This window comes from Tasmannia lanceolata, unplaced genomic scaffold, assembly GCF_043159265.1.
Source record: "Tasmannia lanceolata isolate RefF3 unplaced genomic scaffold, GAP_Taslan_0.1 ptg000023l, whole genome shotgun sequence".
In the NCBI taxonomy this organism is placed as follows: Eukaryota; Viridiplantae; Streptophyta; class Magnoliopsida; order Canellales; family Winteraceae; genus Tasmannia; species Tasmannia lanceolata.
This window is the reverse complement of record NW_027518700.1, coordinates 1435229-1461927: the sequence shown is the minus strand read 5'-3', so window position 1 is coordinate 1461927 and position 26699 is coordinate 1435229. Positions and strand designations below refer to the sequence as shown.

The 26699-nt window shown below is 38.1% G+C and overlaps 1 protein-coding gene across 2 annotated transcripts; it reads left to right on the top strand.

Moving 5' to 3' along the window:
* On the top strand, positions 1–26281 carry LOC143856382 (GBF-interacting protein 1-like). Of its 2 annotated transcripts, none has more exons than XM_077366587.1 (10): positions 1–316; positions 2302–2345; positions 4195–4300; positions 5516–5630; positions 6464–6768; positions 9173–9545; positions 16580–16889; positions 17430–17594; positions 19889–20386; positions 25556–26281. In XM_077366587.1, exons 1-10 carry the CDS (start codon positions 157–159, stop codon positions 25790–25792), a joined length of 2313 nt encoding a protein of 770 aa, XP_077222702.1. In that variant the 5' UTR covers positions 1–156; the 3' UTR covers positions 25793–26281. The 2 variants fall into 2 exon arrangements, with proteins under 2 accessions (XP_077222702.1, XP_077222700.1); XM_077366585.1 differs by having other exon boundaries at positions 9170–9545.
* Positions 26282–26699: the final 418 nt, after the last annotated feature.

The window sequence follows — 26699 nt, the reverse complement described above, 5'->3', positions numbered from 1 at the left end:
AGGCATTGTTACCATTGTATGTGAAGTCTTCTTATGCTCCCGTTTCTTCTTTCCCTACACTCTTAATAAAATCAATTCAAAACCCACCAAAATCTCCCATCGTCTTCTCTCTCTCTCTCTCTCTCTCTCTACCTAATCTCTTAATCTCCTTCAAAAATGAGCAGTGGTTTTAGGGTTTCTATTCCCAACAGTGTCAGAAAAACCATACAAAACATAAGGGAGATCTCAGGAAATCATACCGACGATGAGATTTATGCAATGCTCAGGGAGTGCTCCATGGATCCCAATGAAACAGCACAGAAGCTCCTCCATCAAGGTTTTTTTTTTTTTTTTTTTCTCAATTATTATCACTTTTATTTTTTTGGCTCCATTTTCGTGTTTTTTTCTTCATGCAATCTAAGGTTTTGAGATTAGGTTCGTTTATGGATTCTGTTTCATCTGACGAATGCTTGGATTAGGTTGCGAAAATCGTGTTGGATTTGATTTTTTTGCTTTTGTACTTGTTGTTTTTATGCTTTTAACGGTTCGAGTTCTTTTGGAAGAAAAAAGAAGTGTTTTTTTTTTTTTTTGGCTTTGTAAAGTTTGATTAGTTGTTGTGGGTTTATGAGCCTTCTTTCTATGCAATAATTTTGTCCTGATCTCGTTCTTTTTCTGGTAAAAGAAAAATAGAGCTTTGTATTGCAATGTTCTCTTTGATACCATTGATATATGTCACGATCCTCAATAGTTTACTTATTTTTTTTTTCCATTTACTTGAATTTTCTTTTTAAAGTTTTGCTAATGATAAACTGTTTATGCCACAAATGATGTGAGTTTTTTTATACGGCTGAAATTAAGGTCAATTGAATCGATCTTGATATTGATTGATTTCGTGCGGGTCTGATTTGTTATGTATTTTTAAGGCGGTTATTGTAGATATCGGCTGGCAATTTTGAATTCTTTCTCGAATTTGTGGTATGAATTCTATATTGTTGTTGTTGAGCTTAAGTGGCTATTAAAAAGGCTGGTAGAGTTGCCTTATAGAAATTCATTATTTTGCTGAAAATATCCTTTTTTCTTCGTTTAATTACATTTATGTGATGAATGCGATTAGTTTATCTCAAAGGAGGTATGGAAATATAGTTATTCGACTTAGTTGTTGTGGGGTTAGTTGAATTTCATTATATCAAAGTTATTTAACTCATCAATCAACCATGACCCAGTTTCTTTTAGTTTTAGTCATATATAAAAGTTTTAGAGTTCCTATTAGTCATATATAAGTCTTAGAGTCACGGGGCTCATGCCTGTTAGGTTTTCAATCATGGATCCGATGTAAACCCACCAACAACCTTCAATCTCTGGATTCCAATGTACGGTAGTTAACAAAGGCACTTCATTTGGATGGAGCTGTTGTAACTTGTAAGGTGATATCGTGTTCCAATTCATCATTGATTATTTTCTCTCTGTTTCTAAGTTTGAGATTTTTATTGTCGAGTTGATGGTGCTTCATGTGACTTAAAGTAAAATTGCCCTGTTCGAAACTGTGTTGTATGTCTCTCCCTCCCTCCCTCTCTCTCTCTCTCTCTATATATATATATATATATATGTGTGTGTGTGTGTAATAGGCGCCCTTGCAAGAGAGAGAGAGAGAGAGAGAGAGAGAGAGAGAGAGAGAGAGAGAGAGAGAGAGAGAGAATGCTAAACTCAAGTGCGCCCTTGCAAAAAAGGCTGAAAGGGCGCCCCCACTGGCTGCACATGGCTAAACCCCATTGGTTGAACATGGCCAAAATGCATTCGTAATGGGTGCAAGTCAAAGAGTATTAAATGCACTTTAGCCATGCGCAGCCAATGGGGGCGCCCTTTCGGCCCTTTTTTGCAAGGGCGCCCCTGAGTTTAGCATTCCTCATGTGTGTGTGTGTGTGTGTGTGTGTGTGTGTGTCTATATACATACATATATATGTGTATGTGTGCGCGTGCGTGCTTGTTATCATTTATCTGATCGAATGTGAGATTTCAGAGACAATAATTTTTTTACAAGGGCTTTGCTGTTTGCTTTTCCACAGTTCGCATGCATCATTATTTCACTGATCAGAGCTTAGGACTTTTTATAGGATTACTCCTTTCTGTCAATCGTTGCATTATTGGCTAATGTTTAATTTACACAACTCGTTGTAGTTCTAATATTTAAGACCCACTACTCTTACTCAAGTTCAAAACTTTGCAATGGTAGAAACATGGTGCTATTACTTTTGTAGGTTTCTTATATTTCATGATTTTTTTTTTAAAATTTAGCGAAGTGGTAACTAGTGAATAATTTTGCAGATACCTTTCATGAAGTCAGAAGGAAGCGTGATAGGAGAAAAGAGGTAAATCTTTTCATGTTACCTCTGAATCTCTGATATTCTTCATGGTAGTCATCACATGGCATTTAACTTTAAATCCTTATTAGAGTGGGTATCTTTATCCTTCTATTCTCATAGTTCAGTTTTTGGATGAGCTTATTAGTGCTTTTGAAGTAACCATATGATTATTCACTGTGTTTTACTGTTCGATTTCATTGCACACACGTTTTATACTGTACGTTGACGAAAAAAATCACATCATAGCTTAATGAATTATTGAGAAAGAATTTAATTGATATGTACATGTTGTAGTTAGAGCTCTTCTCATGGTTTCAAATACGGGTACATTCCGAAATTGTAATTTGATAGTCTAGAGGTTTGAATGTTGTATAAAATAGACCTCTTGGTTGGTTTCAGCATGGTTTTACTATGCAAAATATTGCAGTTATGATTTATTGGTGAAGTGGTTGCATTCAATGTTTAGTGCTTTTTGTATAAGTATGCAAAAGAATATCATTAAAAAAAATAAAAAAATATTATCATCTGAAAGAACTAAAATTAGCCGATTCCACAAATCCTTTTTTAAAGGTTAGCTAAATCCGACACTCGATACCCTTGTTGGATTCTAACCCTCGTATCCGTACTCGTGCAACATAGCTTCCACCCCAAATGCTAATGGGAAAAAGCTTGGTCCTTCATGAACAACTGCTATCTGCCCATTCCAGTTGTGAGAATTATCAAGGACGCAGGATTCGTTCCTTGGACTGGGGAATCACGATTCCCCGGTACGCGGTTCCTATTCAGGAATCGTTTCAAATCCCCGAAAATTGGGAATCGGGGTTCGGATTTGTCGAAACCCCGATTCCCACTCTATGGGAACCCCGATTCCCACTCTATGGGAACCCCGATTCCCAATTTTGTGAACTGCGATTCCCCGACGATTCCTTGACGATTCCCAACTTCCCAGCAACTCCCGACGACTCCCCGGCGATTCCCCGATGACTCCCGTTCGAATCCTCGGTGGCTTCACGATTCCCGCTTTCGACTTCCGTTTCGATTCTCGCTTTCGATTCCCGCTCTGACAACCTTGTGAATGATGGTAGTTTGCTCACATGTTTTGTCGCAGCCCCCTTGAAATTTCATTGGTACTCTAGTCCAAGTCTTTGCTGACAGAGTTGCGCAGAGGTTCTGAAATTGTCCTCATACAGAAGACTGAAGCAAAAATAATATTGAATATGTTGGTGCTGGACAATGTGATGTGAGCTTTGTTGGCCATGAGAAAGTAGACATTTGGATATAAAATAGCAGCATAAGGAGAAATTAACGGAAATGTAAACAAATAATAAATTATTATGTTTGTAACATAAATTCGGCTTAGTTATATATCAAATTACATTAGCTTGGTAAATTGTTTTTCCCTTATAACCTATCCAAAACCTAAATATCTATCATCCGATATGATACAAATCGAACAAAATTCCAACCCATGTTTTTGCCCTCTTAAAAGTTTGGCTTTCACCTTCCCATTTCTGCAGGATTGATATTTATCTCTGCAAATTGTGTTGGACTGCGCTTGATGTTAGGTAGAAACTAGAGTTTTTGTAGGTGACATCTAGTCTTTTTTGATACAAGAACAATTTCTATTGCACGTGTTGTCATATCTGAAACATAATTAGGACAATTCTTTGTTTCTATATGAGTTTTCCATTCATAAGAGGGATATATTTCTTTCCACCTTTTGTTTGTTCCATTTTTATGATGCTGTGTCCTTGGGTGCTTACTGCATGCAAATAACAACTGTGGTATCTTGGTTATTTTCTTTCTCAGTTTTTCATTGAACCAAATTATCAATATTTCCATATTTTTTCTGCAGAATGTCAACAACAGAGAGCCTGCTGATTCTAGGTGGAGACCGGGCATGCAAGGGAGAGGGGTTAGGGGTGGTAGAGGGAGCCATTCTTCTCGTTACACTGCACATGGTATATGTTAGATTTTTAAAATGGAGCTTCCAATTACACTTTCAAATGTCTTACCTGAGTTGAATAGGTTGGAACCTGTTTGCTTTTCAATTGATGGAATGCCTTTTCCCCAAGCTGTGCATGCTAGTAATTGTAGCTAGTAATTGTTCACGTATTATTTATTGCACTCCTGTTGTAAATTTGAACTGTTATGGTATGCAATCTCTTTCTAAGGTCTCATAAACGTCTTTGCTCCCACCAAAACAATCTCTTGTGACTGTGTTCCTTGCTACCGAGTTACTGCTAGGCTTAAGTCATACCAGCTCATGGTTTGCGGTATATCGTCCTCAAACTTTCAAGTACATGATGCTAATTGTGATGCTTTCGATGCGAACTTCTGAATACATGTGGCACCTTTTGTTTTACTTCTAGTGCTCTGCTAGTGGGTTGGACTGTCTGACTGACTATCACCTATGTCACAAATATCGTTCTCGGGAATTTCTAGGCAAGGGAAAACCTCTGGATATATTAATTTTTAATTTTTAATTTTTTTTTGGTTTATATAGGGAAAAACGATAAAAATAAAATTATTTAAAATTATAGAAATATATAAATTTAAGAAAAAAATAAAATAAAAATATCAAAAAAATATCGGGATGATATCGTGATATTATCACTACATTTTACGATAAAAATGAAAATATCGCTATATTTTTAAACTCTCGGGATTATTTCGGGATGTTGTCGTTTTATCAAAATGCCGCGATAAAAATGCGATATTTTTAAAATGTTGGAGATATTTGTGACATAGGCTATCACATCACTGGCTTGGGTTGGTCAGGGTTTGAGTTTGAGGCTTGTTAACTGGGCTCGATTTGGCTTGAAATTGGTTGTTAGCTGTAGGCCCAATTATAAATAAGGGTGGGTTTGGTACCTGACATGTCCCACAACGCGACAGCATCCAGCCCTAGCTGCCCCTCACAACAATTTAGAATATTCTAACTCATGGAGTTGAATTTGAACCCAAAAATTTTTATTGTGAAAAAGGGCTTTATGTCGGTGTGGCTGCTTTGCATCATATTGTGTTTTCACTACTGTGGTTCATTTACATATAGTTTGCAATGTATCCATTACCTGTCAAAATTTGACTCTTTGCTGCATCCTAGAGGATATCAAGTAGTTAACTTCAATTATTACTTTCGAGTGTGAACCATGCATCTTAATTACTCTTTTTAGATGCTGGTGGCGAAAGGAATCTTAATGCTGGAAAGGAAAATGGAGACGGAGGCGTCACATCTACTTCACCAATTGTCCAGGAGGCAGAAAAAGTGACACCAGTTCTTATATCAAGGTAGTATTACGTTCATAGATTTTTCTAGTATATCGATGTAAACTTATGGTATAACTCAGTCCTCTTGTTAATTTATTAAAATTTCATATGAAGAATAAATGCAAGTCGACTGGATTTAATTATGAATGGTACAATCATTTAATAACTAATATATTATTAGTTTTTTGGTAAGGTACTCTACCACTTATGCGTGACAACATTCTTTCTATGTTGACCATGTGTCCTTTTCTTGAATGTGAATTTATTTAAGCTTCTTCGTCAGATTCAATTCTCTCTCTCTCTCTCTCTCTCTCTCTCTCTCTCTCTCTCTCTCTCTCCCCCGATTCCTTTGTTTAGATGCTGCATACCATAATTGTCAATTATACGCTGTTCTATGCGGAATTTTCAAACGTAGTGTTTCGGCAAGGAAATCAAAACAGAAAACCTTGCAGACTGTACCTCCCCAAATTCTATGAAGTTATTTTTCCATCATGATATTTTTTGGAATGATTTCGGCCATTTTAGTGGAAATCTTAGATGCCCTAATTAGCATTCAAGGTAGTTCACGCTCTCAATTGGTTGGTAGGGTGAAATACATTACCCTACTCCTTCCCTCTCATATCGTGATAATATAGGGGGCTAGGTTCCAACCAATGTTACCGGGGTTGCCATCCCGCTTTTCGACCCGCGATCCGAGGTTGATCCCATTTCCTTAACTTTTCTTTAACAAAATTTACTGAAACTTTCCACTTTTTTTTTTTTTATGAATAGTCCTGACGGTTTCAACTTTGTTCCAATTAATAATCTATTGATAAGTGCTGGATATATATTTTACATATATTTAATTATTGCAGTATGGGATCTGGGTTGACCAATGGTCCCACCAATTTAGGACATGGAAGTTCTCATGGATGTCCATCACAAGTATCTAGAGTTAGTGATGTTTCTGTAGCTGGAGAAAATTTGGTTGTTGACATCAGTAAAACATCGAGTGCACTGCCACCACCTGCTGATGAAACTGTAGATTCTGAGCTGTCATTGTTGACAAATGAAAAGGCATCTTCAGAAATTGGGAACCCTTTCATACATGGGCAGATGCCTAGCAAATCTCAGGGAATTGAAAGGAGCTGGTCACAACAGATTATTGGTCCACAGAAAGGTAATAAAATATTATATGTAAAACTACTACTGATTTGCAGAGATGGTCCCCACTGAATGTAGGATATTACCTCTCTCAGTTTATGATTACTTGTATATTTCTAACTTTTCTCATTTAGTTCTATTCTGTGTAGCATTTGTTTCTTTTATTTAATATTTATCCTTTCATGTTTGTTACCAGAAGAACTTCTTTATATGCCTGCTATTTTGTATATTACTTGAGGTATATACTTGTGTAATGAAGAGAATGCTTGGGCCTGTGGGTTCTGTATGTACTTAACTGATCAAGCAGTAGTTGGGTCAATTCGATGCCATGAAGTATGGTGATTGGAGTTAAGTTTCTGTATGCATGGGTGGACTGATTGGAAATCCTTAACCATTTAAATTTTGAATGTTTTACCTATCACTCAATAACTCATATCATCTACTCCTTGGTTTACAACTCCTTTTTTCCATCATAGTCTTTCAATTTTTTTTTCTTAATTTTTTTTTCTCCTGACTACTTGAAGAAATAACAACACAATGATGCAGACAAGAAAACAACTCAATAACTCCTTGAAAATCATTTTGATTTAATATTTTAAAGAATTTTTAGCTTTTCTTGATGATGTGGATAGTTCCCCTTTATCAAGTTCAAGGGACCATTTTTTAATGGAAGGATAAAAGCAATATATTAAAAGGAGAAAGAAATACAATCTCGACCGAGATGGTCACAACTTGACGACAAGACAAAAATGAATTAGAAAAACAAAGGAATCACCGATCGGGCTCAAGGGGGAGAAAATCAAATACCTCCAAGCGGGTCCTACCCACTATCACTTGGGCAAGAGCATCCGCCTCACTATTTGCCGACCTTCTGACATGACAAAAGGAAACAGGGAGAGACCCTACTCGATCTTGGATCTCGTCCATTAGATGTGCAAACCTCCACGGGTGAGAGTGGTTCCCTAATCCCTAGTAGCCACCTTATGACATTGAGGGAGTTCCCTTCCACCACCAAATCTTACATGGTATTCTCATCCACTAGCCTGATACCCTGAAGGAGTCTAAGCTCAGCTTCATTTGAATAGCCCACTTCATTAATCCCCTCTCGTCCCTAACAAGACCTCCAATACCAGCGCCCCGGATTGCCTTAACTCAATGCTCAAACCATCAAAATTTAACTTGAGCAAACCCGGGTCAGGGGACGACCAATTGGGGCGAGGGGTATCCCTTCTTTCCCCACTACAGCAAAATCTCTCGCCATCGATGCCGTAAGTCGGAACTTGAGATGAACCTGAGAAAAGGGAGTGCCTTGGCCCAAAATATGCAGAATGCAATAATCTTTGTGTACGCATAGAGCAGGCTCTTACTAACCCTGTCATTCCTTTTCTTCCAAATCACCCAAATAGAAGCTAGTAATGCTACATTCCATAGGATTCTCCCTTTACTTTTCCACGGGACGAAGGACCAACATTCCAGGAGATCGATCATTTTAGAAAGGAAATCGTACATTATCCCCAAATCTTCTAAGAATGAGGCCCCAAATGGCTCTGGCAAACTTGCAATAAATATATGGTCCACTTACTCCCCAACCTCTACGCACACAGAACATTGATCAATGATCAACATATGGCGAATCCTCGAATGGTCCATTGTTAGAATTTTGTTAATAAAGGCCGTCCACCAAAAGGCACATACTCTAGGGGGAGTTGGGATGTGCCACACTCTATCCAAGTGGGATGACAAAGGGCATAGAGAGATATGGGGGACGACAAAGGGCATAGAGAGATATGGGGTTGGGATATGGGAGCTAGGATGTGCCACACTCTATGGCCATGTCTCGTACATTATCCAAGGTAATCAAAGGCATAGCGGACCTTTATAAAGTTCAAGGGGCCATTAAATATTGGTTTAAGCCTTCTATTGGTCACGAGACTTTTTCTTCTTTGCAATGTCCTTGGACAACAGTCTCCGTTGCCTGTGTTACCGTCTTTTAGAAATTTCCTAGGTTGATTCCTTGCTCATATGTTATAATCATTTTTATTTTACATCTTACAACTATGTTTTTTTTCCTCCCTTTCATATGCTTTAATATGGATTTGCATGTGTTGTATGCATCATATAATAGGATATATTCTTTTATACAATTTGGTTTTTATTCATGGGATTTTTTGCATAGTGTAATTATGCAACTGTTTTTTATTGATTATTTTGTCTAACTACTTTGAATAAATCTTAATTACTGGCTTGCTTATAATATCTCCATTGGCACCCTTTGATGCCTTGTCCCATATGATTGTAATGCTGGTTGGTGTAAGACTAGTTTTCAAGAAAAAATTATGCTAATGGATTCGAGTTGGATCTTTCTACAAAATATTGACAGAAGAAAAATTAACTACGATAGCTTCTTTTTCTTTCAGCAGTTGGTCCAAGTAAGGAATGGAAACTGAAATCAACAAACCCCAATGTTGTTCAGGCTTCTTCTGACATTCCACCTCTCACAGTTGAAGCAAATACTCAGTCATTACCTAAATCGAGTGCAACAAGTTCAGAAGCGACAACTTTGACTCTACAGAAGAAGCTAGAGGATTTACATTTCTCAGATGGACGACATGTTATAATTCCAAACCATCTTCAAGTCCCTGAAGCGGAAAGAGCTGGATTGAGTTTTGGAAGCTTTGATGCTAATTTTGGAGTCACTACAAACTACACAAATGGTCTTGATAGTGACAAGAGCTCTACTGTATCTGAGTCGTCTCAGGTATTCGAGGAAACTGTTGCAGAACCTTCTTCAAGGTCGGAATCTTTGTCTCTACTTTTATTCTTCCCCAGTAGTATTGATTTGCTTTGCATTTTCCTAGCTCATCTTATTCTATGGATTTTGTTGTTAATTTCAAACGACCTCGGTCTCTTTTCACCATGTTAGGGGGTCTGCCAATGGGGAGTCAGATAAATTGGCAAGGGAAGGAATTTCAAAGTAGAGTTTAGAGCTCTTTGATTTTCTTCATCCTCAACTTCAACTTTTAATTGTACTATGTTCCTGTATCCCTCCTTCTCATTGTAAATTTGGGACCCTCTCGGTCTTGTTTATCTAATGAAATTCTTTCACCATATATATATATATATATGAGGAAAGTGTTTCTAGTCGGTCGGCTAGAGAACCTTCTCTAGTCCGCCGACCAAAAACACAGTGAGCCCACGTTGTTTTGATGATCTAAAGCATTCATTTGATGGGCCCTGACATAGATAGGATGTGCCTAAAAAATCATCTCCATAGGATCATCCTAACCCTTCCATTTATGGAGGTTAAAATGGACGCGTATAAGCTCCACAAATCTGTCCATTTTTAACCTCCACAAATCAAAGGGTTAGGATGATCCTATGCAACTGATTTTTTGGGTACACCCTATCTATGCCAAGGCCTATCAAATGAATGTTTTGGATTATCCAAACAATGTGGGCCCACTGTGTTTTTTGGTCGGCGGACTAGAGAAGGTTCTCTAGCCGACCAACTAGAAACACTTTCCTCATATATATATATATATATATATATATATATATATATAGAGAGAGAGAGAGAGAGAGAGAGAGAGAGAGAGAGAGAGAGAGGTGTAGCTACACATACGTGTAGCTAACTTAGTTACACCGAAGGCTTAAAATACAGTGGGCCCACATTGTTTGGGTGATCCAAACCATTCATTTGATAGGCCCTCACATTGATAGGGTGTGCCCAAAAAATCAGCTCCATAGGATAATCCCAACCCTTCAAATTGTGGAGGCAAAAATGGACAGATTTGTGAAGGTTTTTGCACGTCCATTTTTGCCTCCACAAATCGTAGGGTTGGGATGATCCTATGGAGCTGATTTTTTGGGCACACCCTATCTATGTGAGGGTCCGTCAAATGAATGGTTTGCATCACCGAAACAATGTGGGGCCCACTGTATTTTACGCTGTCGGTGAGCTAAGTTAGCTACACTTTTCTCTCTCTCACACACACACACACACACACACACACACACATATATATATACACACTAGTAAAAAACCCCTGCGATGCACGGACCGACAAAGAACTGTACGGACCACATCATAGGTTGATCCAAACTGTCCATGTGATGGAACACAACATCAATAGGTTGTGCCTGTAAAATCATTTTCATAGGCTGATCCTAGCCCTCCAATCTATAGAGGTTTCCATAATCTGTTGTTCGTCTGAAGGTGCCCAGAATTTGTAAATATTTTTACAGGTGTGCGGAATTCGTAATATCCTCAAAAAATTAATAAGGAAAAGTAGTTTTTTCGTAATTGTCATATTTTGATACCTCTTTTTTGTAGTTTTTTTCCCGTAATTGTCATATCTAGGTACCCATTGTCCGTAAGTTCCCTCCCAAACTTTACTACGTAATGATTATTGTTGCTAGCTTCTTTCTTTACGTATTATTGCTAGCAACCTTTCAAGAAATAGTATTTTTGTGCAGTTTTTCATCACATCTAATAAGACAAATCTCTGAATACATACAATTGCAAAGGATGGGCGAGACATAGTGTTTGGAGAAGGTGGCTAGCGAACATTCATACCTTTTTTAAAGAATCAGCTCCTTAGGATCATCCTAACCCTTCAACTGTGGAGGTTTATACCCGTCCATTTTAACCTCCACAAATCGAAGGGTTGTGATGATCCTATGGAGCTGATTTTTTGGGCACATCCTATCTATGTGAGGGCCTATCAAATGAATGGTTTGCATCACCCAGACAATGTGGGCCCCCAATGTATTTTAAGCCAACGGACTAGATAAGTTATCTACTCGATCGAGTAGATACATTTCTCTCTCTCTCTCTAGTAAAACACCCCGTACGATGCGGGGGGCGACATAAAAAGTAAATGATTAATAAAAAGAATAAAAGCAAACTCACAAGGAAAAAAACTGAAAACCATCTCAAAAAAGAAGGAAAAAAACTGAAAAGAACCATATAAGAACAAAAAAGAATGAAATATTAGCATAAAGGGCAAAGAGATTCTGGAAAGAAAACAATAATATCGGGCACAATGTCACCAAAATTGAAAGGGCATTATCATATAAAACTATATCTTATTGACATTTAAATGTGAATAAGATGTTTGAGCTACCATTTCAGACATTAAAGAAAATCCCAAAGTAGAAGAAACTACACAGCCGACTGCTTCAACAGAGATGTAAGCAGTTACATAATAATTTATTTGTGAGTGAAGACATGGGCAATAAACTATATGCCAAAACTCAAATCAAATAAATCATCTATACGATCCGATCTATGGCGTACTCATCATGCTAAACAGTCCATGGATATGGATGGGGCATTGGTCACTTCTCAGGTTGAAAGCTTTTGTGATCTTTTCATTGTAGTATAATTTCCTATGAGAAAAAAAAAACATTTGTTACATTAAAGCAATATAATAGAGGCGCAATACAATAGCTGAGATAAAGCTTTGAGACAAACCTGAGATATATTCAAATAGCCTAGGGTTGGATTTGATTGGAATAAGACCTAACATATGTGGTACTTATCTGGAATTACCAACATGTTGTTCGCACTAAGAACATTTTCAATTGCCATTGTAGGATCCTGGATGAATCTAAAGGCTAATCATAACCATAGAAATGCAAATTTATGCCAAGTTGCTAAGCACTCGTTGCAGTAATATAACTAAACATAAAAATTGTATGTGAAATTATTTAGATAATTAGTGAAAAATAAAATCCTAATAGTTACGTACATTCAGGATGTGGAAATAGCAACAGATGAACTAAAAAAATATTGCTCAACTAAAACCAATTTCTTCTTAACAACAGATGTGGAAATTCAATTTTTTTTAATGATATATATTTTTTTCAATTTGTGCTCCTTTTTTTGTTTTTTCTTTTACATTAATCATAAAGAAATTTTATGAAGTACTTTTTATCTAGTAATGAAACAAAAACCAATTTAATATTTCTTAATACCAAGTTGCATTTTTAATTTGCTCATTTTCCTTCTTTATATTTTTTCTTTTGCTTTTTTTAATGTTTTTAAATTGTAAAGAAAATCGAAGAACAAAAAGGAAGATGAATAAGTGCCCTGTAAAGCAAACCCTCCCCCCCCCCTAAGGAGGAGTTATAAAAATACCAAAATCCCCAAACAAAAACAAAAATCCCCATTGCATCCCTTTCTTCTCCAAAGAGTAGTAAGGATAAGGCCTAAGGGGTCTGGGTTTTGGTTTTTTGCAAACGGAAGGGGGAACCCATGGAAACCGGGGACGGCCAAAACAAACTAGAGTCTTGCCTCCCAGGCTGGAGGCACCTGACCAAATTATGGCCTGCCATCTAAAGGCTGAGAAACAGCAAAAAAGGAGAATAAAATAAGGTTTCTCAATTGATAAAACCCCCCCACTTGATTATCATAAAAAAACCATCTCCAATACCTTGTCCATCTCAACATAGAGAAACAAAAACCTCTTTGCTATATAATCAAGTAAGCCTATAAATCAAAACCAGGAAAAAAATAACTGAAGGCAAACCACAAAAAAAAAAGAAATACCTAAATCGTTGAAACATCCTTCTTAGGAAACCATCTTCAACTCTTTCCAACTATAATCAATAAAAATAGTGAAGACATGGCATAAGGGCTTTCCTTTCTCCTCTGCTATATAGATATAGAAAAACCGGAAAAACCCTCTAGAAATTTTCGTTTTTGATGGTATCCGTAGATCTGTGTAAAAAAAGAAAAGCAGGGAAAAAACCTCTCTGACGAGAGAAGAAAGACGGTGAGTTTTGGTCATTGGCTGAAATTTCAGTGAAAAGCAGAGAAGAGAAAGACGCGGGGGCAATCGGGTCAACATTTTCGCTCGTATTTAAAGGGCAAAACTACCCCTATGAAGGGGCGATTTTACCTTAGCATAACAGATATGGATAGATATCTGCGGGGGCATAAACGGTAAATACAGAGGACCTCAACGTGTTAAATTGACAGATTTTTCAAATAAATCAAAAAAATCTAGCCTTTTCTCTCCTGCTATATAGATGTAGATATATATAGGGAATTGCTAGCGTCCATCGCAGAAGGGTTTTCGCGGCTGGTCTGTCGCACATCAGACCAGCCACCTCGTGAATGGAGATAACAGCTTTTGTCTCCATTCATGAGGTGGCTTGTCTGACGTGCAACAGACCAGCTGCGAAAACCCTTTTGCGATGGAGCTTAGCAAATCCCATATATATATATATATATATAGAGGAATGCTATCAGCACAATCATATTTTAATATTTGCACAAAGCCAGTTGTCTTTTCTTCTTTAATTGGCTCCTGAGAGCCTTCTGACCGCTTTTTAAGTACTAAAAGACAAGATGGTTTGTGAAAATATCAAAATACGGTTGTGCTGATATCATTTCCCTGTTTATATATTTGTTGGTTTTCTAGGAAAATAACTTGGAATATTTTGAGAAAAAAAAGAAAATTACAAAAAAGAAAAGAAAAATAACATCTTCACATTATGATAAACTATAACAATATTTAGTCTTAGTTTGTAGGACCTCAAATTTAACTTTTATTAAAATTTTACTTTTGTGGGTGTGCTCTTGTGTACGGCAGCCTTGGTGAAGCGGGCGAGGTGATGGAAGGACGTAGGTGACGAGGATGCATTCGAGGGTTAGGATAATGGGGCATTTTTTTAAACTAGATTTAGCTGAATTTGAGGGAGGACTACAAATTGACATCAAGGGAGAAGGTGAAGAGGGAGAGAGGAAAGGAGCAGAAGATGGATGGGGAGGAACTGAACAAGAAGGCTTTATGTGAGGCGGGGAGTGGGAATCAGAGCCCGAAGAAGGTGGAAGGTGACGGGCCGCTGAGGACGTCGAGGAGGAGGGTTTATGGGACAAGGGCAATGGTGATTCTAGGGGGGGGGGGGGGGGGGGGGGGGGTCGTGAGATTGCGTAAATAAGATTTGTGCGGATATGCAAATTTCAGCTTTAACAAGAAAAAAGCAAAGAAGATACAAGGAAAACACAACAGAGAAACAAAGAAAAAGATATATCTCAAGGTAGAAGAAAGTCGAACTGCTTAAAAATTTCCATGCGATATAAGGAAAACACAACAGGGAAACAAAGAAAAAGATATATCTCAAGGCGGAAGAAAGTCGAGTTGCTTAAAAGCTTCCATGCGAACCCCTTCCCTTGCAGCCCATTAGTAGATATCCTGATATGACGGAAGGATATGCTCGAATTACCCCCAATGTCTTCGGTCTCATCAAAATACTCTGCAAACCAACATATCACATTGGATGAATCCCCCTCCACTATTATTCTATTTTAGTCTTCTCCCGCTAGGAGCTTTATCCTTGGTGAACCACTTGCACCTCTGCTCACTAGAATAAGTCACTCCAATAGGACCCGCAAAAGCCCACCTCACCACTCTCCCTTCATCTCTTAGAACTCTCCAATACCTGTTGGCCTCGGATTTCCAAGACTAGACCCGTCGAAGTTAAGCTTAAGGAGACCATGAACAGGAGGCTCCCAAGCCTGAACAAATCTCCGCTCAGACCTAAGATTTCAATATCCAAGGTTTTTGCATATGACTCTGGCCATTTTTTATCCATGGACGGGTCAATATCAATACATGATAAAAAGTATTTCAAATGACATAATAGAACTATGCTTTTACGTTTCTAGTTCCACATGCCTTTTACTATTGTAATGGTCTTTGGGTTTTGTGTTTCCTGGTTTGAGTCGGTATTGTTTCTCATTTTCTCATTTTTTTAATGGCAATGAGATTATGTTAATAAGACTCCTTGATCTCATGTTACCGCATTATTTTTGTGATGATTAAATTTAAATTCTTAACCCCCTCCCCTCCCCTCCCCTCCCCCAAAACACACACATACCAACTCCCTAGTCTCTTTGGGATTCACAGAAATATGGAAAAATATCCTGATAATTTGAATCACTGATATTTAGCCATTTCAAATGTCTTCGTCAATTAACAGTTACAAATCACTGTAAACTGAGTACGATGGTATGATATTCGAAATACCTCAAGATGCTTCTGCTTAGAAGTTCAAACACTTACTTGCCAATGCATTATTACTACTATGGTAAGACTGTTGTGGTGGATTGGGATAATGTTGGAATTGGGTTTTCTCAATGGGGCGAGGGTTGACCAAACTAGGGCTACCTACCAAAGTAGGGCATTTTATATGTTTTATTGCAACTATGAATCATTTTACAAATTTTAAGGTTTCAGTACAGTTATAGTTGATTGATCTATGAGTTGGTCACTTCTTCAAGTCAACCTTCCTTGAAGAGAGTTGCTTCCTTATAATTTAAGGACACTTGGAAGGAAAAGGGGATCTTGGTCATCTGCCAATTTTCTACTCTGGTCATCTTGTGAATCTATTCATTTAGTGTTCATAAATAAATAAAGTGTTCTGCTCTGGTCGCTGTCATTGTCAATTAGCATTTTAAACTTTTTAGAAAACTCTAAATAGGATTGTTTGGATAGCATTGTCTTTGTTCTGTATCTGCTTTGCATGCCTACGATGTTTTTTATTTGAGAAACGGTAACCTAAACGAACAAAATCTTCATTGTTTTTGGTTTGTTTTATTTATTCATTGTGTTAAGTGTATTATCAAGAGCAATGACAGTATTCGTCGCTTATAGTTCAACCATTCAAAAAAAAAAGTAGCGATAGTTCTAAGCTTCCTTTAAAGGTTGGTTGCAGTATTTGTTGCTTATATTTGATAACTGTTATTAATTCTTCCAAATGAAATTTTGTTTCCTCAAATATTTTCATATCTATTTTTTCTTTTATTTTGTGTGCAGCAATCAAAATGCATCTCCAAGTGGTCATGAAGGTGATTTTCCAGATCGTCCTCAGTCACCAACACACATGCCAGAGTCTTTATCATCTGGTGAGGCGGACATTTCATCCGACATCCCTCTGGTACCGGAATATGATCAATCCAAGCCAGAGGTATCATCACCAGCAGGGGGTGATCAGTATTCGATGGTTCATACTGCCCCAAATGGTTCAGGTTTTGGATTGATGCCACCAATACTTGGGGCCCAATTTCCACCCGTTGAAGGCTCTGAGCCTCAGCCACGCGATGCCACACGCCTCCCAAGCTTTGTTGTAAGCTTTCATGCCTCTGGTTCTCTTTGCAATATGCCAATTGAGCTATTCCATCAGTTACTGTCTGGTCATATTAGCTAGTTCTACTCATGGTTTTAAATTTCGGTTTCAGCCGAAATCCGGTAAAGCAAAAAATATTATTATTCTGAAATTTCGGAATAATATTATATATATATTTTAAAAAAATTCAATTTCCCGGAATTTCTGCATAAATTTGGTAAGTCCGAAATTTCGGATTTCTCCCGAAATTTAAAACCATGGTTCTACTAGTGCCAAAATTTTAGCTTAATTAATCAGTTTGGAATTGTTTGTCATTTTTAGAACATTAATGGCTTTAATGGGATTACCCTCACCTTTTCCTTGAAATTATTGGTATTTGATTTGTTACAAGTACTGGGAGAACCGTCTCCCGTAGAAAAATTTCTGTCTTATCTTTTTTTTTGTTATCTAGTTGCTCTTATATTTGACATAATATTCTTGGAACACTTCTCTTGTTTAAATTTTTGTCCCAGCTCAGAAATTCATTTTTCTGTTACTCAGGTTCCACAACCATTTGACATGTCCACAAATTATTATACCCAATATTATCGACCTGGTACTGACAACGATGGTCGCTTCTCTCCATTCGTTGCACCCGGCGCTGCCACCAAGTACAATGGAAATATTGCAGTGTTATCTGCCCAGAATGGCCAGTCTCCTCAAGAGGTTTGCTGAATTTTGACGCTTTCAGTAAATGGCTGAGTCACCCATGTCTTTTACAGAATAAATTAAAGCACCGTTGCATAGTTTTGGACCCCTTTTCTCGGAAAGATATGGCTGTCCTTGGGTTTTCAGAAAAATGTCATTGCTCTCGATAATTCTAAAATTTCTGCTATATTTCATCATTCCCATCCATTTTTTAACAATTTAATGTGTGATATTAAAGGTGATTTGCTGAAATGATTTGCCGTGTTTATAGTCCTTGATGTTGTCAAGAACTCATAATTGAGCACCATTAGTTTCTAACCCTAACATTCTTTTTGTTTATCAATTCCTTCTCTATCTGATCTGGAGAAACTGTCTATTCAAAAATAGAAATAGGATGCCATTATTTTTTATGGTTCAGAAAGTTTGCGGTGCTAGTTTTCTCAGTTAACAGCAGAAAAGTTTCTTCCCTAAGGCCCCGTTTGGATTGCAAGACGAACATTTCTGATAGAAAATTATTTCCTGGGAAATCTTTTCTTTTCATAATTAAGAGAGATAATATGGTGCAAACCTAGAGGTTCGCGAATAGCTACCAGGATTTTAGGAGCTCAATGGGACCAAATCTTTATATCCTTACAACCATCCATAACCCATATACAAATAGAGAAACATTTAATGGTAAATTTCAGCTTAAATGAAGCATGAAATGAACCGTAAACAACAGACCATCAATTGTAAGTATTTCTACTTCAAGCAGTTATTGAACATATCAAAGTAAATGACTCAAAGATAGGATTTAAAGGCTCAAATAACTGACTTTATTTGCTGATTCATTGCTGTCCGTAACATAAAAGAAAGATCTAGGGCCTGAAAATTTATTAGAAACTGACAAAACTCAAAATATGCTAGGGGAACTTATGGGTAAGGTTCCTACGGGTTTCCAAAGGCAAAAGGGGTCATAAAAGGGCTGAAATCAAGGAAAAATCTCACCATAAAAATGCAACAGTCCTTTCGCTTTGAATCTTGCTAGCAAAGAGACCAAGAGAATGGGGGAGAAGCTTGTGGTCGCATTCCAAAACTTCGGACAGCAGCAACCTCTCGAAATATTGTTGATGAGGAGGATTCAAGAGGAGTAGAGGAGAAGAAAATAGTTGGAGACGAGGAAGAAGAAGATAAATAAGTTAGGGAGTTGGGAGATTCAAGAAAGGAGAAAGAGAGAGGAAATCAAGAGAAAGAGAGGGCGAGAGAAAAATGAGAGACGAGAGACACAAAGAGAAAGAGAGAGGCATGAGAGTGAGAGATAAGTAGGAGGGGGAAAGTGAGAAAAGAGGATATATAGTGAGAAGGGAGAGAAAGATGAGTATGAATGAGAGATGAACAAAGAGTTAGGGGTTAAGAGGGGGGAGAAAAGAAAGAAAGAGTGAGGAAGAAGAGAAAGAAGAGAATAGAAGAATTGGGAGAGATAGATGACAAGAAGGGAGGAAACAGAAGAAAATAGAAGAAGATAGAGAGGTAGAAGACTCACCACACGTGAGGGTGAGGGTGAGGGTGAGGGGATGAGAAGACGCCCATGGCGTGTTGGAGAGAAGGGGAGACCGGCGGTTCCTTTTTCTTGCATTTTCACAATTCTTCAAAAGCTAGGGCTCTGTTTCACCATCTCTCTCTCTCTCTCTCACACACACACACACACACACACACTCACATATATGTCTTTAGTGGGCCCTATTTGCTAGCTTCACTTATTATGTAGTGAAAAGACTTCAATGCCCCTAATCACAAAAGAAAGGAATTAGTAGCATAAGGGCATAATAGTCAAAACCAACTGAAAAAAAGAAATAAGGGGTAAAGTGGTGTGTGCAAAGGTGGGCCCTAGATGATGTGGACATACCCGACATCTAGGATAGTCCAATAATGTCAATTGTCAAATAAGTCCTAATAAACCATAATAAATGAGTGCAAACATAATAGAATGGTGATCCAACGGTCGATCACATCATAATATGATTACGATTAATTTAGTTGATATCGTCATAAATTGAAGGTCTCTCTAAATAAAAATTAAATAGGGTTGGTTCAAGTTATTTTTTTTTTCTATATAAGAAACGTAGGAAATTTCTGAAACAATTTTCCTTTCCAAACTTTTCCAACAAATTCCTGCAATCCAAATAGAGCCTAAGCTCAGAGTTTTTTTTTCCCTATTGTATATCAGTGATGCATTGATAATTTTTCATCCAACTTTGGATTGGTATTCTGTCTTTGTTTTCTTTTACAGCTAGATATACTTTCTGAGATATGTATTGTTTGTCTAATTGCAGAGCGGGAATTCTCTGGTTCTGTCCACGACAGGTCCAACTCATCTTCCCACCCAACCTGCCGGAGTTATCCAGAGTTCGATACCTGCTACCCAGCAACCAGTCCCCGTTTTCCGGCAGCCTTCCGGTGTACATATATCTCATTACCCTCCTAACTATATTCCATTTAGCCAATACTTCTCCCCATTCTATGGTCCACCCCCAACCATTCAGCATTTTTTAACCAATCCCTCTTTCCCTCAGCAACCTCCGACAGGTACCATATATCCTTCTCCGGCAGTGGCAGCTGCTACTGGTGTCAAATACCCTCTTTCACAATACAAGCCTGGAACTAATACTGGAAACTCAACCCACATTGGAATGTCAACCGGCTATGGACCATACAGTTCCGCTCCCACTGGGTACAGTCCCACTCCTGTGACCACGGCTAACTCAATCGGGAATGAGGATCTTGCGGCCACTCAGTATAAGGAAAATAACATCTATCTCGCCGGACAGCAAGTAAGTCTTCTGGTTTCAACAGACATTATATCTCTTTTGCTTTCGTAATGTATAAATATCCCTTTCTGATATTATTCTCATTTCTGTGAGCGTGTTTGACTACTTAGCGGAAATTTTGCTACTTCTAAAAGAAATGTTAAAATTGTAAAAACAAGGCTGAAGAGTATTGTTCTCTTTGTCAGTTTAAAGGTAAGGAAATCTTATTAAATATTGATTCATAACACCTCAAATAAGCTAGGCAACTAACTGCCATGGGCACATATGCCAATTGCCCATCAACTTAAACAGAGAAAGTGTTATATATTATATACTGATTCCTGCCCCACCATACCTTGATAACTGCACTACTGGCTTTGTTTTACACTTTTCTGATTTGATGTTGATAGCATCGTGAGTAATGCAACGGCCATGAAAAGCTAATTAAAATATGGTATTGTGAATACCAGTCCCCCCCCCCCCCCCCACACACACACACAAGTAAAAAACACCGTGCGATGCATGGGCCGACAAAGAACTGTACAGACCACATCATAGGTTGATCCAAACCGTCCATGTGATGGAACACAACATCAATAGGTTGTGCCCGTAAAATCATTTCCATAGGCTGATCCTAGCCCTCCAATGATGCAGGACCGTGAAGGGAAATTTGATGAAAGGGTAGAGAAATAGACGAAAGGGGATAGAATTAGAAGAATAGGGGAAGAAGAGACGAATTTAGGGAGAAGTAGAAGTAGAAGAGAAGAATAGACGAATTTAGGGAGAGGAGAAGAAATCAGAAGAGGGAAGAAGAAAACCAGAATTAGAGGGAGAATAATCTTTATTCAATATCAATCAAAAGTTCACAATAAAGCTCTAAAGAGACATATATATATATATATACGCAAATAAGCAACCTAAGAAATAGAAACCTTCTAAAATAAGAATTCCCTAAAAGACTAAACTTCCTAATTTTAAATAACATGGAAAATAAAATCCTAGAAACTAATAACATGGAAATAAAAATACTAGAAACTAAATAATACAAAAATAAATCCTAATATCTGCATCATCCAATCTATAGAGGTTTCCATAATTAAAAAAGCATAAAGGAGGGGGGTAGGATTGAAATTATGTGGCTTTAATGGGTGCCTTTGTTAAAAAGCATAAAGGAGAGGGTAGGATTGAAAATATGTGGGTTGAATGGGTGCCTTTGTTAAAAAAAGTAAAAAAAAGTGATGTGTAATTCTCATAGAATTTTGGAAAAAATTCAAAAAATTCTCTCGTTTTCTCTTCTGCTATATATATATATATATATATATATATATATATATATGAGGAATAAGATTGTGCGCTCGACCGCACCAAGCTTAGGTGCAGTCGAGGGCCCAAAACTCATGTGGACCCAGATTGTTAGGATGATCCAAAGCATTTATTTGCAAGGCCCTTCTATAGATAGGGTGTGTACAAAAAATCAGCTCCATAGGATCATCCTAACCCATCCCAAAGTGGAGGGCAAAATGTACAGACACTGTTTGCCACAAATCTCCCCATTTTTGCCCTCCACTTTTGGAGGGGTTAGGATGATCCAATGGAGCTGATTTTTTGTACAGACCCTATCTATGATGGGGGTCTTGCAAATGAATAGTTTTGATCACCACAAAAAATGTGGGACCCATGTGTTTGGGCCCTCGACCGCATATAACCTTATATGCGGCACACTCCTTTTCCTCTCTCTCTCTCTCTCTCTATATATATATATATATATATATATATAGAGAGAGAGAGAGAGAGAGAGAGAGAGAGAGAGAGAGCATGCATTTCCTACACACTTGTGTAGGTAAGTTACCTACACACTAGCTTAAAATACAGTGGGGGCCCACATTGTTTGGGTGATCCAAACAATTCATTTGAATGGTCCTCACATAGATAGGGTGTCCACAAAAAATCAGATCCATAGGATCATCCCAACCCTACTATTTGTGGAGGTAAAATGGACGTGTATAAAACTTCACAAATTAGTCCATTTTTTGCCTCCATAGTTTGAATGGTTAGGATGATCCTATGGATCTGATTTTTTGTAGACACCCTATCTATGTGAGGACCATTCAAATGAATTGTTTGGATCACCCAAACAATGTGGCCCCCCACTGTATTTTAAGCTAGTGTGTAGATAAGTGTGTAGGAAATGTTCTCTCATATATATATATATATGAGAAAAGTGTTGAGCGCACCATTTTTTTGGTGCGCTTAAGTGGTTATAACGCCTCCCATTAGTCTGCTTCAGCGGGACCCAAACATTTTAACGAATGGGAGGCGTTATAACCACTTAAGCGCACCAAAGAAATGGTGCGCTCATATTCCTCTCTCTCTCTCTCTTTATATATATATATATATATATATATATATATATATATATATATGAGGAAACTGTTGGTGAGCTTAAGCTCACCAAACTTATGGTGAGCTAGCTTGCCCAATCACATGGGGGCCCACTTTGTTGGGATGATCCAAACCATTCATTTGAAAGTCCCTTACATAGATGGGGGGTGTACCAAAAATCAGCTCCATAGGATCATCCTAACCCCTCCATTTGTGGAGGACAAAAATGGACAGACACATGTAAGGGACTTTCAAATGAATGGTTTGGATCATCCCAACAAAGTGGGCCCCCATGTGATTGGGCAAGCTAGCTCACCATAAGTTTGGTGAGCTTAAGCTCACCAACAGTTTCCTCATATATATATATATATTGAGAAAGGGGTTTTTGTGCTTGAGCGTAGATAAGCTATCATGGATGGCCCCATCATTTGGAACAGTGGTTGGGGGGGGGGGGGGGGGGGGGGGGGGGTGATCCTAAGTATTCATTTGGAAGGCCCCATCATGGATGGGGGGTGCCTACCAAAAATCAGCTCCATTGGATCACCATAGGGTGTCCATTTGTGGGGACAAATACTGTTTGTCCACTATCTGCCCATTTTTTGGGCCCACAAATGGACACCCTAAGGTGATCCAATGGAGCTGATTTTTGGTGGACACCCTATCCATGAAAGGGTCCATCAAATGAATGCTTTGGATCCCATCAAAAAATGTGGCCCCCCCTATTTATCTGCGCTCGAGCGTAGAAACCCTTGACTCATATATATATATATATATATATATATATATATATATAACCACATTTGAGAAAGATAAATATGTAAAACAAAGAAAGGAGTGCTAATGTCAAAGCAAAGGAATACTGATGTCATTTTTCATAATTTTTTTTTGAATGGCAAAAAGCTTCATTAAAAACTAAAAGAGAAAAAGACTGAGATGGTCAATAGATGGGAAAAGGAGAAAACAAAGAAAAGGCAAATACCCAGAAGACCCACTCCTCCGGGGGGCTCAAGAAGGGAGGAAATCAAACAAATCCAAACCCTCCTTAGAAACCCCCCAGCTTTGGCTATGCTATTGGCATCCCCATTGGTGGATCTCCTAACATGCTGGAATGAGACATGAGAATCTCCCACCCAATCTTGAATCTCATCAAAGAATGGGGTAAATCTCCATGGAAAAGCTTAGGTACCCCCAAGCCACCGAATCACATTCAAGGACTTCCCTTCCACGATCATTTTGTCCATTATCTCTCTCTGTCTCTCTCTCTCTCCTTAGTCTTGATGCCCTGATGAACTACTCGCAACTCCACCTTAGAGGAATCAGTGATCCTTATGTCACCCGAGAACACCCATCTCAGTGACCCCAACTCGTCTCTTAGGACGCCGCCAATTCTTGCTGGTCCAGGTTTCATAATATACATTGTAATGCTAATATGCACTCTTACATTTCTAGATTCTTCTAAATTGCAATGCTAATATACATTGTAATGCTAATATGCACACCTACATTTCATAATATACATTGTAATGCCTTGGAGGAATCAATGATCACTATGGGACCCGAGAGCACCCATCTCACTGACCCCAACTCGTCTCTTAGGACGCTGCCAATTCTTGCTTGTCCAGGTTTCATAATATACTTTGTAATGCTAATATGCACACCCACATTTCTAGATTCTTCTAAATGGGCGAAGCACCTATGTCGGATTGCGACCCCCGTGGATACAGTGCGACACTTCTAGATCTCTTATCTATTTTTTCTAAATATTGCTAGCACAAATTTATCATGATTTATGAGTTCTATTGATCCTAATAATTAGCTTTTTATTTAAAAACAATAAATTAAAGTTACTTAACCTATTGAAATTTTCGAAATACTTGTCATAATCGTATTATCATGTAAAAGTATGAAATTTTTAGAATTGATTGAAGTGTATTGCCGAATCATCAATTCCTTTTTTTTTTTTGTTTGAGATTTATCGAATTCCACACTCGGTACATGTGTCGGATTTTGACACCCATGCAACGTAGATGCCCGCCATCATGGATATTTCAGCAATGTGAAGGGGTTGTTTTACCAAGTCTACCAGATAGAAGATGATAGAGAGCCAACTATTATTGTGTTGCACAAGAGACTTATGTCAGTGCTAATATCAGGTTTGTGAGGGGTTGAGGCAACTCGGAACCCCTCCCTTCGTGTTCAAATGAGAATGACAGGTCCTCTTGTAATTCTTGAAAAAGAAAAAAAGGGAACATAGAGGGGACTGTTTTGTAGCACTAAGGAGATGATTTCTTAGGAACACCCTATCTATGTTAGGTCCTATACTCCTATAGAACCAATATCTAACATAACCCAAACAACATAGGCACCTACCCTATTTATACTCGCTAGCTCATTTAAGCTATCTGAGGTCTCCCTCAGATACATTTACCAAAAACTTATAACCATATATTATCATGTAAAATATATTACCTATATTATTACCATATATTATCATGTAAATGAAATAAAATTAGAATTGATTAAAATATATTGGGGAATCCATGAATCCTTTCTCCTGAGGTTAGCCTAATCCGACACTCAATACCCGTGTTAGATTCTGACACTCATATCCATACTCGTGCGACATAATATACAGTTTGATCTATCCTGAGGTTAGCCGAATCCGACACTCAATGCCAGTGTTAAATTCTGACGCTCACACCCATACTCATGCGACATAATATACAATATGATCAGCCCATATTAATTCTATCATTACAGTCTGTAAAATAAACATAGAACAGATAATGATTCTGACCTTGTTTTTTGCAGAGCGAAGGTTCACCATTCTGGATTTCGGCACGGGGCCGAGACATATCAGGTCTACAGCCCAGCTCCTTCTACAATCTCACTCCTCAGGGGCAGCCTATGACCTTTGCTGGAATCTACCACCCACTGTTACAACAGTCTCAGACCATGGCTGGAGGTGTCGAAATGGTGGGGCCACCGCCAGCCGGAGTTTATCAGCAGCCACAGCGTCCACAAATCAACTGGGCCAATAATTATTGAAGACCCCATCATCTTGGGTACCCATAAAGAGCAAAGCATACAACTTATCTCGGGATATTGGAGATATGATTCAGATGGAAGAATTCACTGGAAGGATATACAACGACTGAATCTGAGTGTAAATATATAAAGGGTGCCCGAAGAATGCATTGGGTATTTGGTGGAATCTCAGATAGCTTAAGGGGTGAAGGGTGAAATTCACCCGTGACTGATATTGACCATTTTAAGTTAGTTGGAGGAGGTATGTGCAGGGTCTTTTTCTTGCTTGCTGCTGCTATTACCTTGTCTGCTCTAGCCTTTTGAATAATTGTGGGTGGTATAGTTTTTGTTTTTTTTTCCCCTTGAGGTTTTAGAACTGTGAAGGTAAGACTTGAAGTTGGTGGGTTTTCATTCTTTTCCACCGTCTTTCCTCTAAAAGTAAATTTTGATAGTCATAAATGTAAACATAAACTGTTGTATTTGGTATAAGAGGTTTTAGAATTTCATTTAGGGCCCGTTTGGATACCTCCCATTTTGTAATTGGATTTGGAATTGAGTTTTGAATACAAATTGAATAGATCCGGCAGCTCATGTAGATGGAGACAGAGAGGGAAGGGGGTACTTCCTAGTGGAGGGGGAGAGGTTGAGGAGCAAAGAGGGTGAATGAAACTGCCACATCTGTGGATTTCCAATTTCTTATCACCATAGCAAATTTAAAAATCTAATTTTTTTCACTGTCAGCTGCTGAATTAGAAATCCAAGAATTTGATCCGATCCAAATTACAATGCAAAAAGGGCTGCAAAAATCCAAGTCAAAATCTTCTTGGCATCCAAACGGGCCCTTATTTCTTTGACCCACTGCTGAAATACCCATTCCCTGGAATGGTCAAGAAGGCTTCTAGAAAAGGTATTCCATAGAATAGAAGGG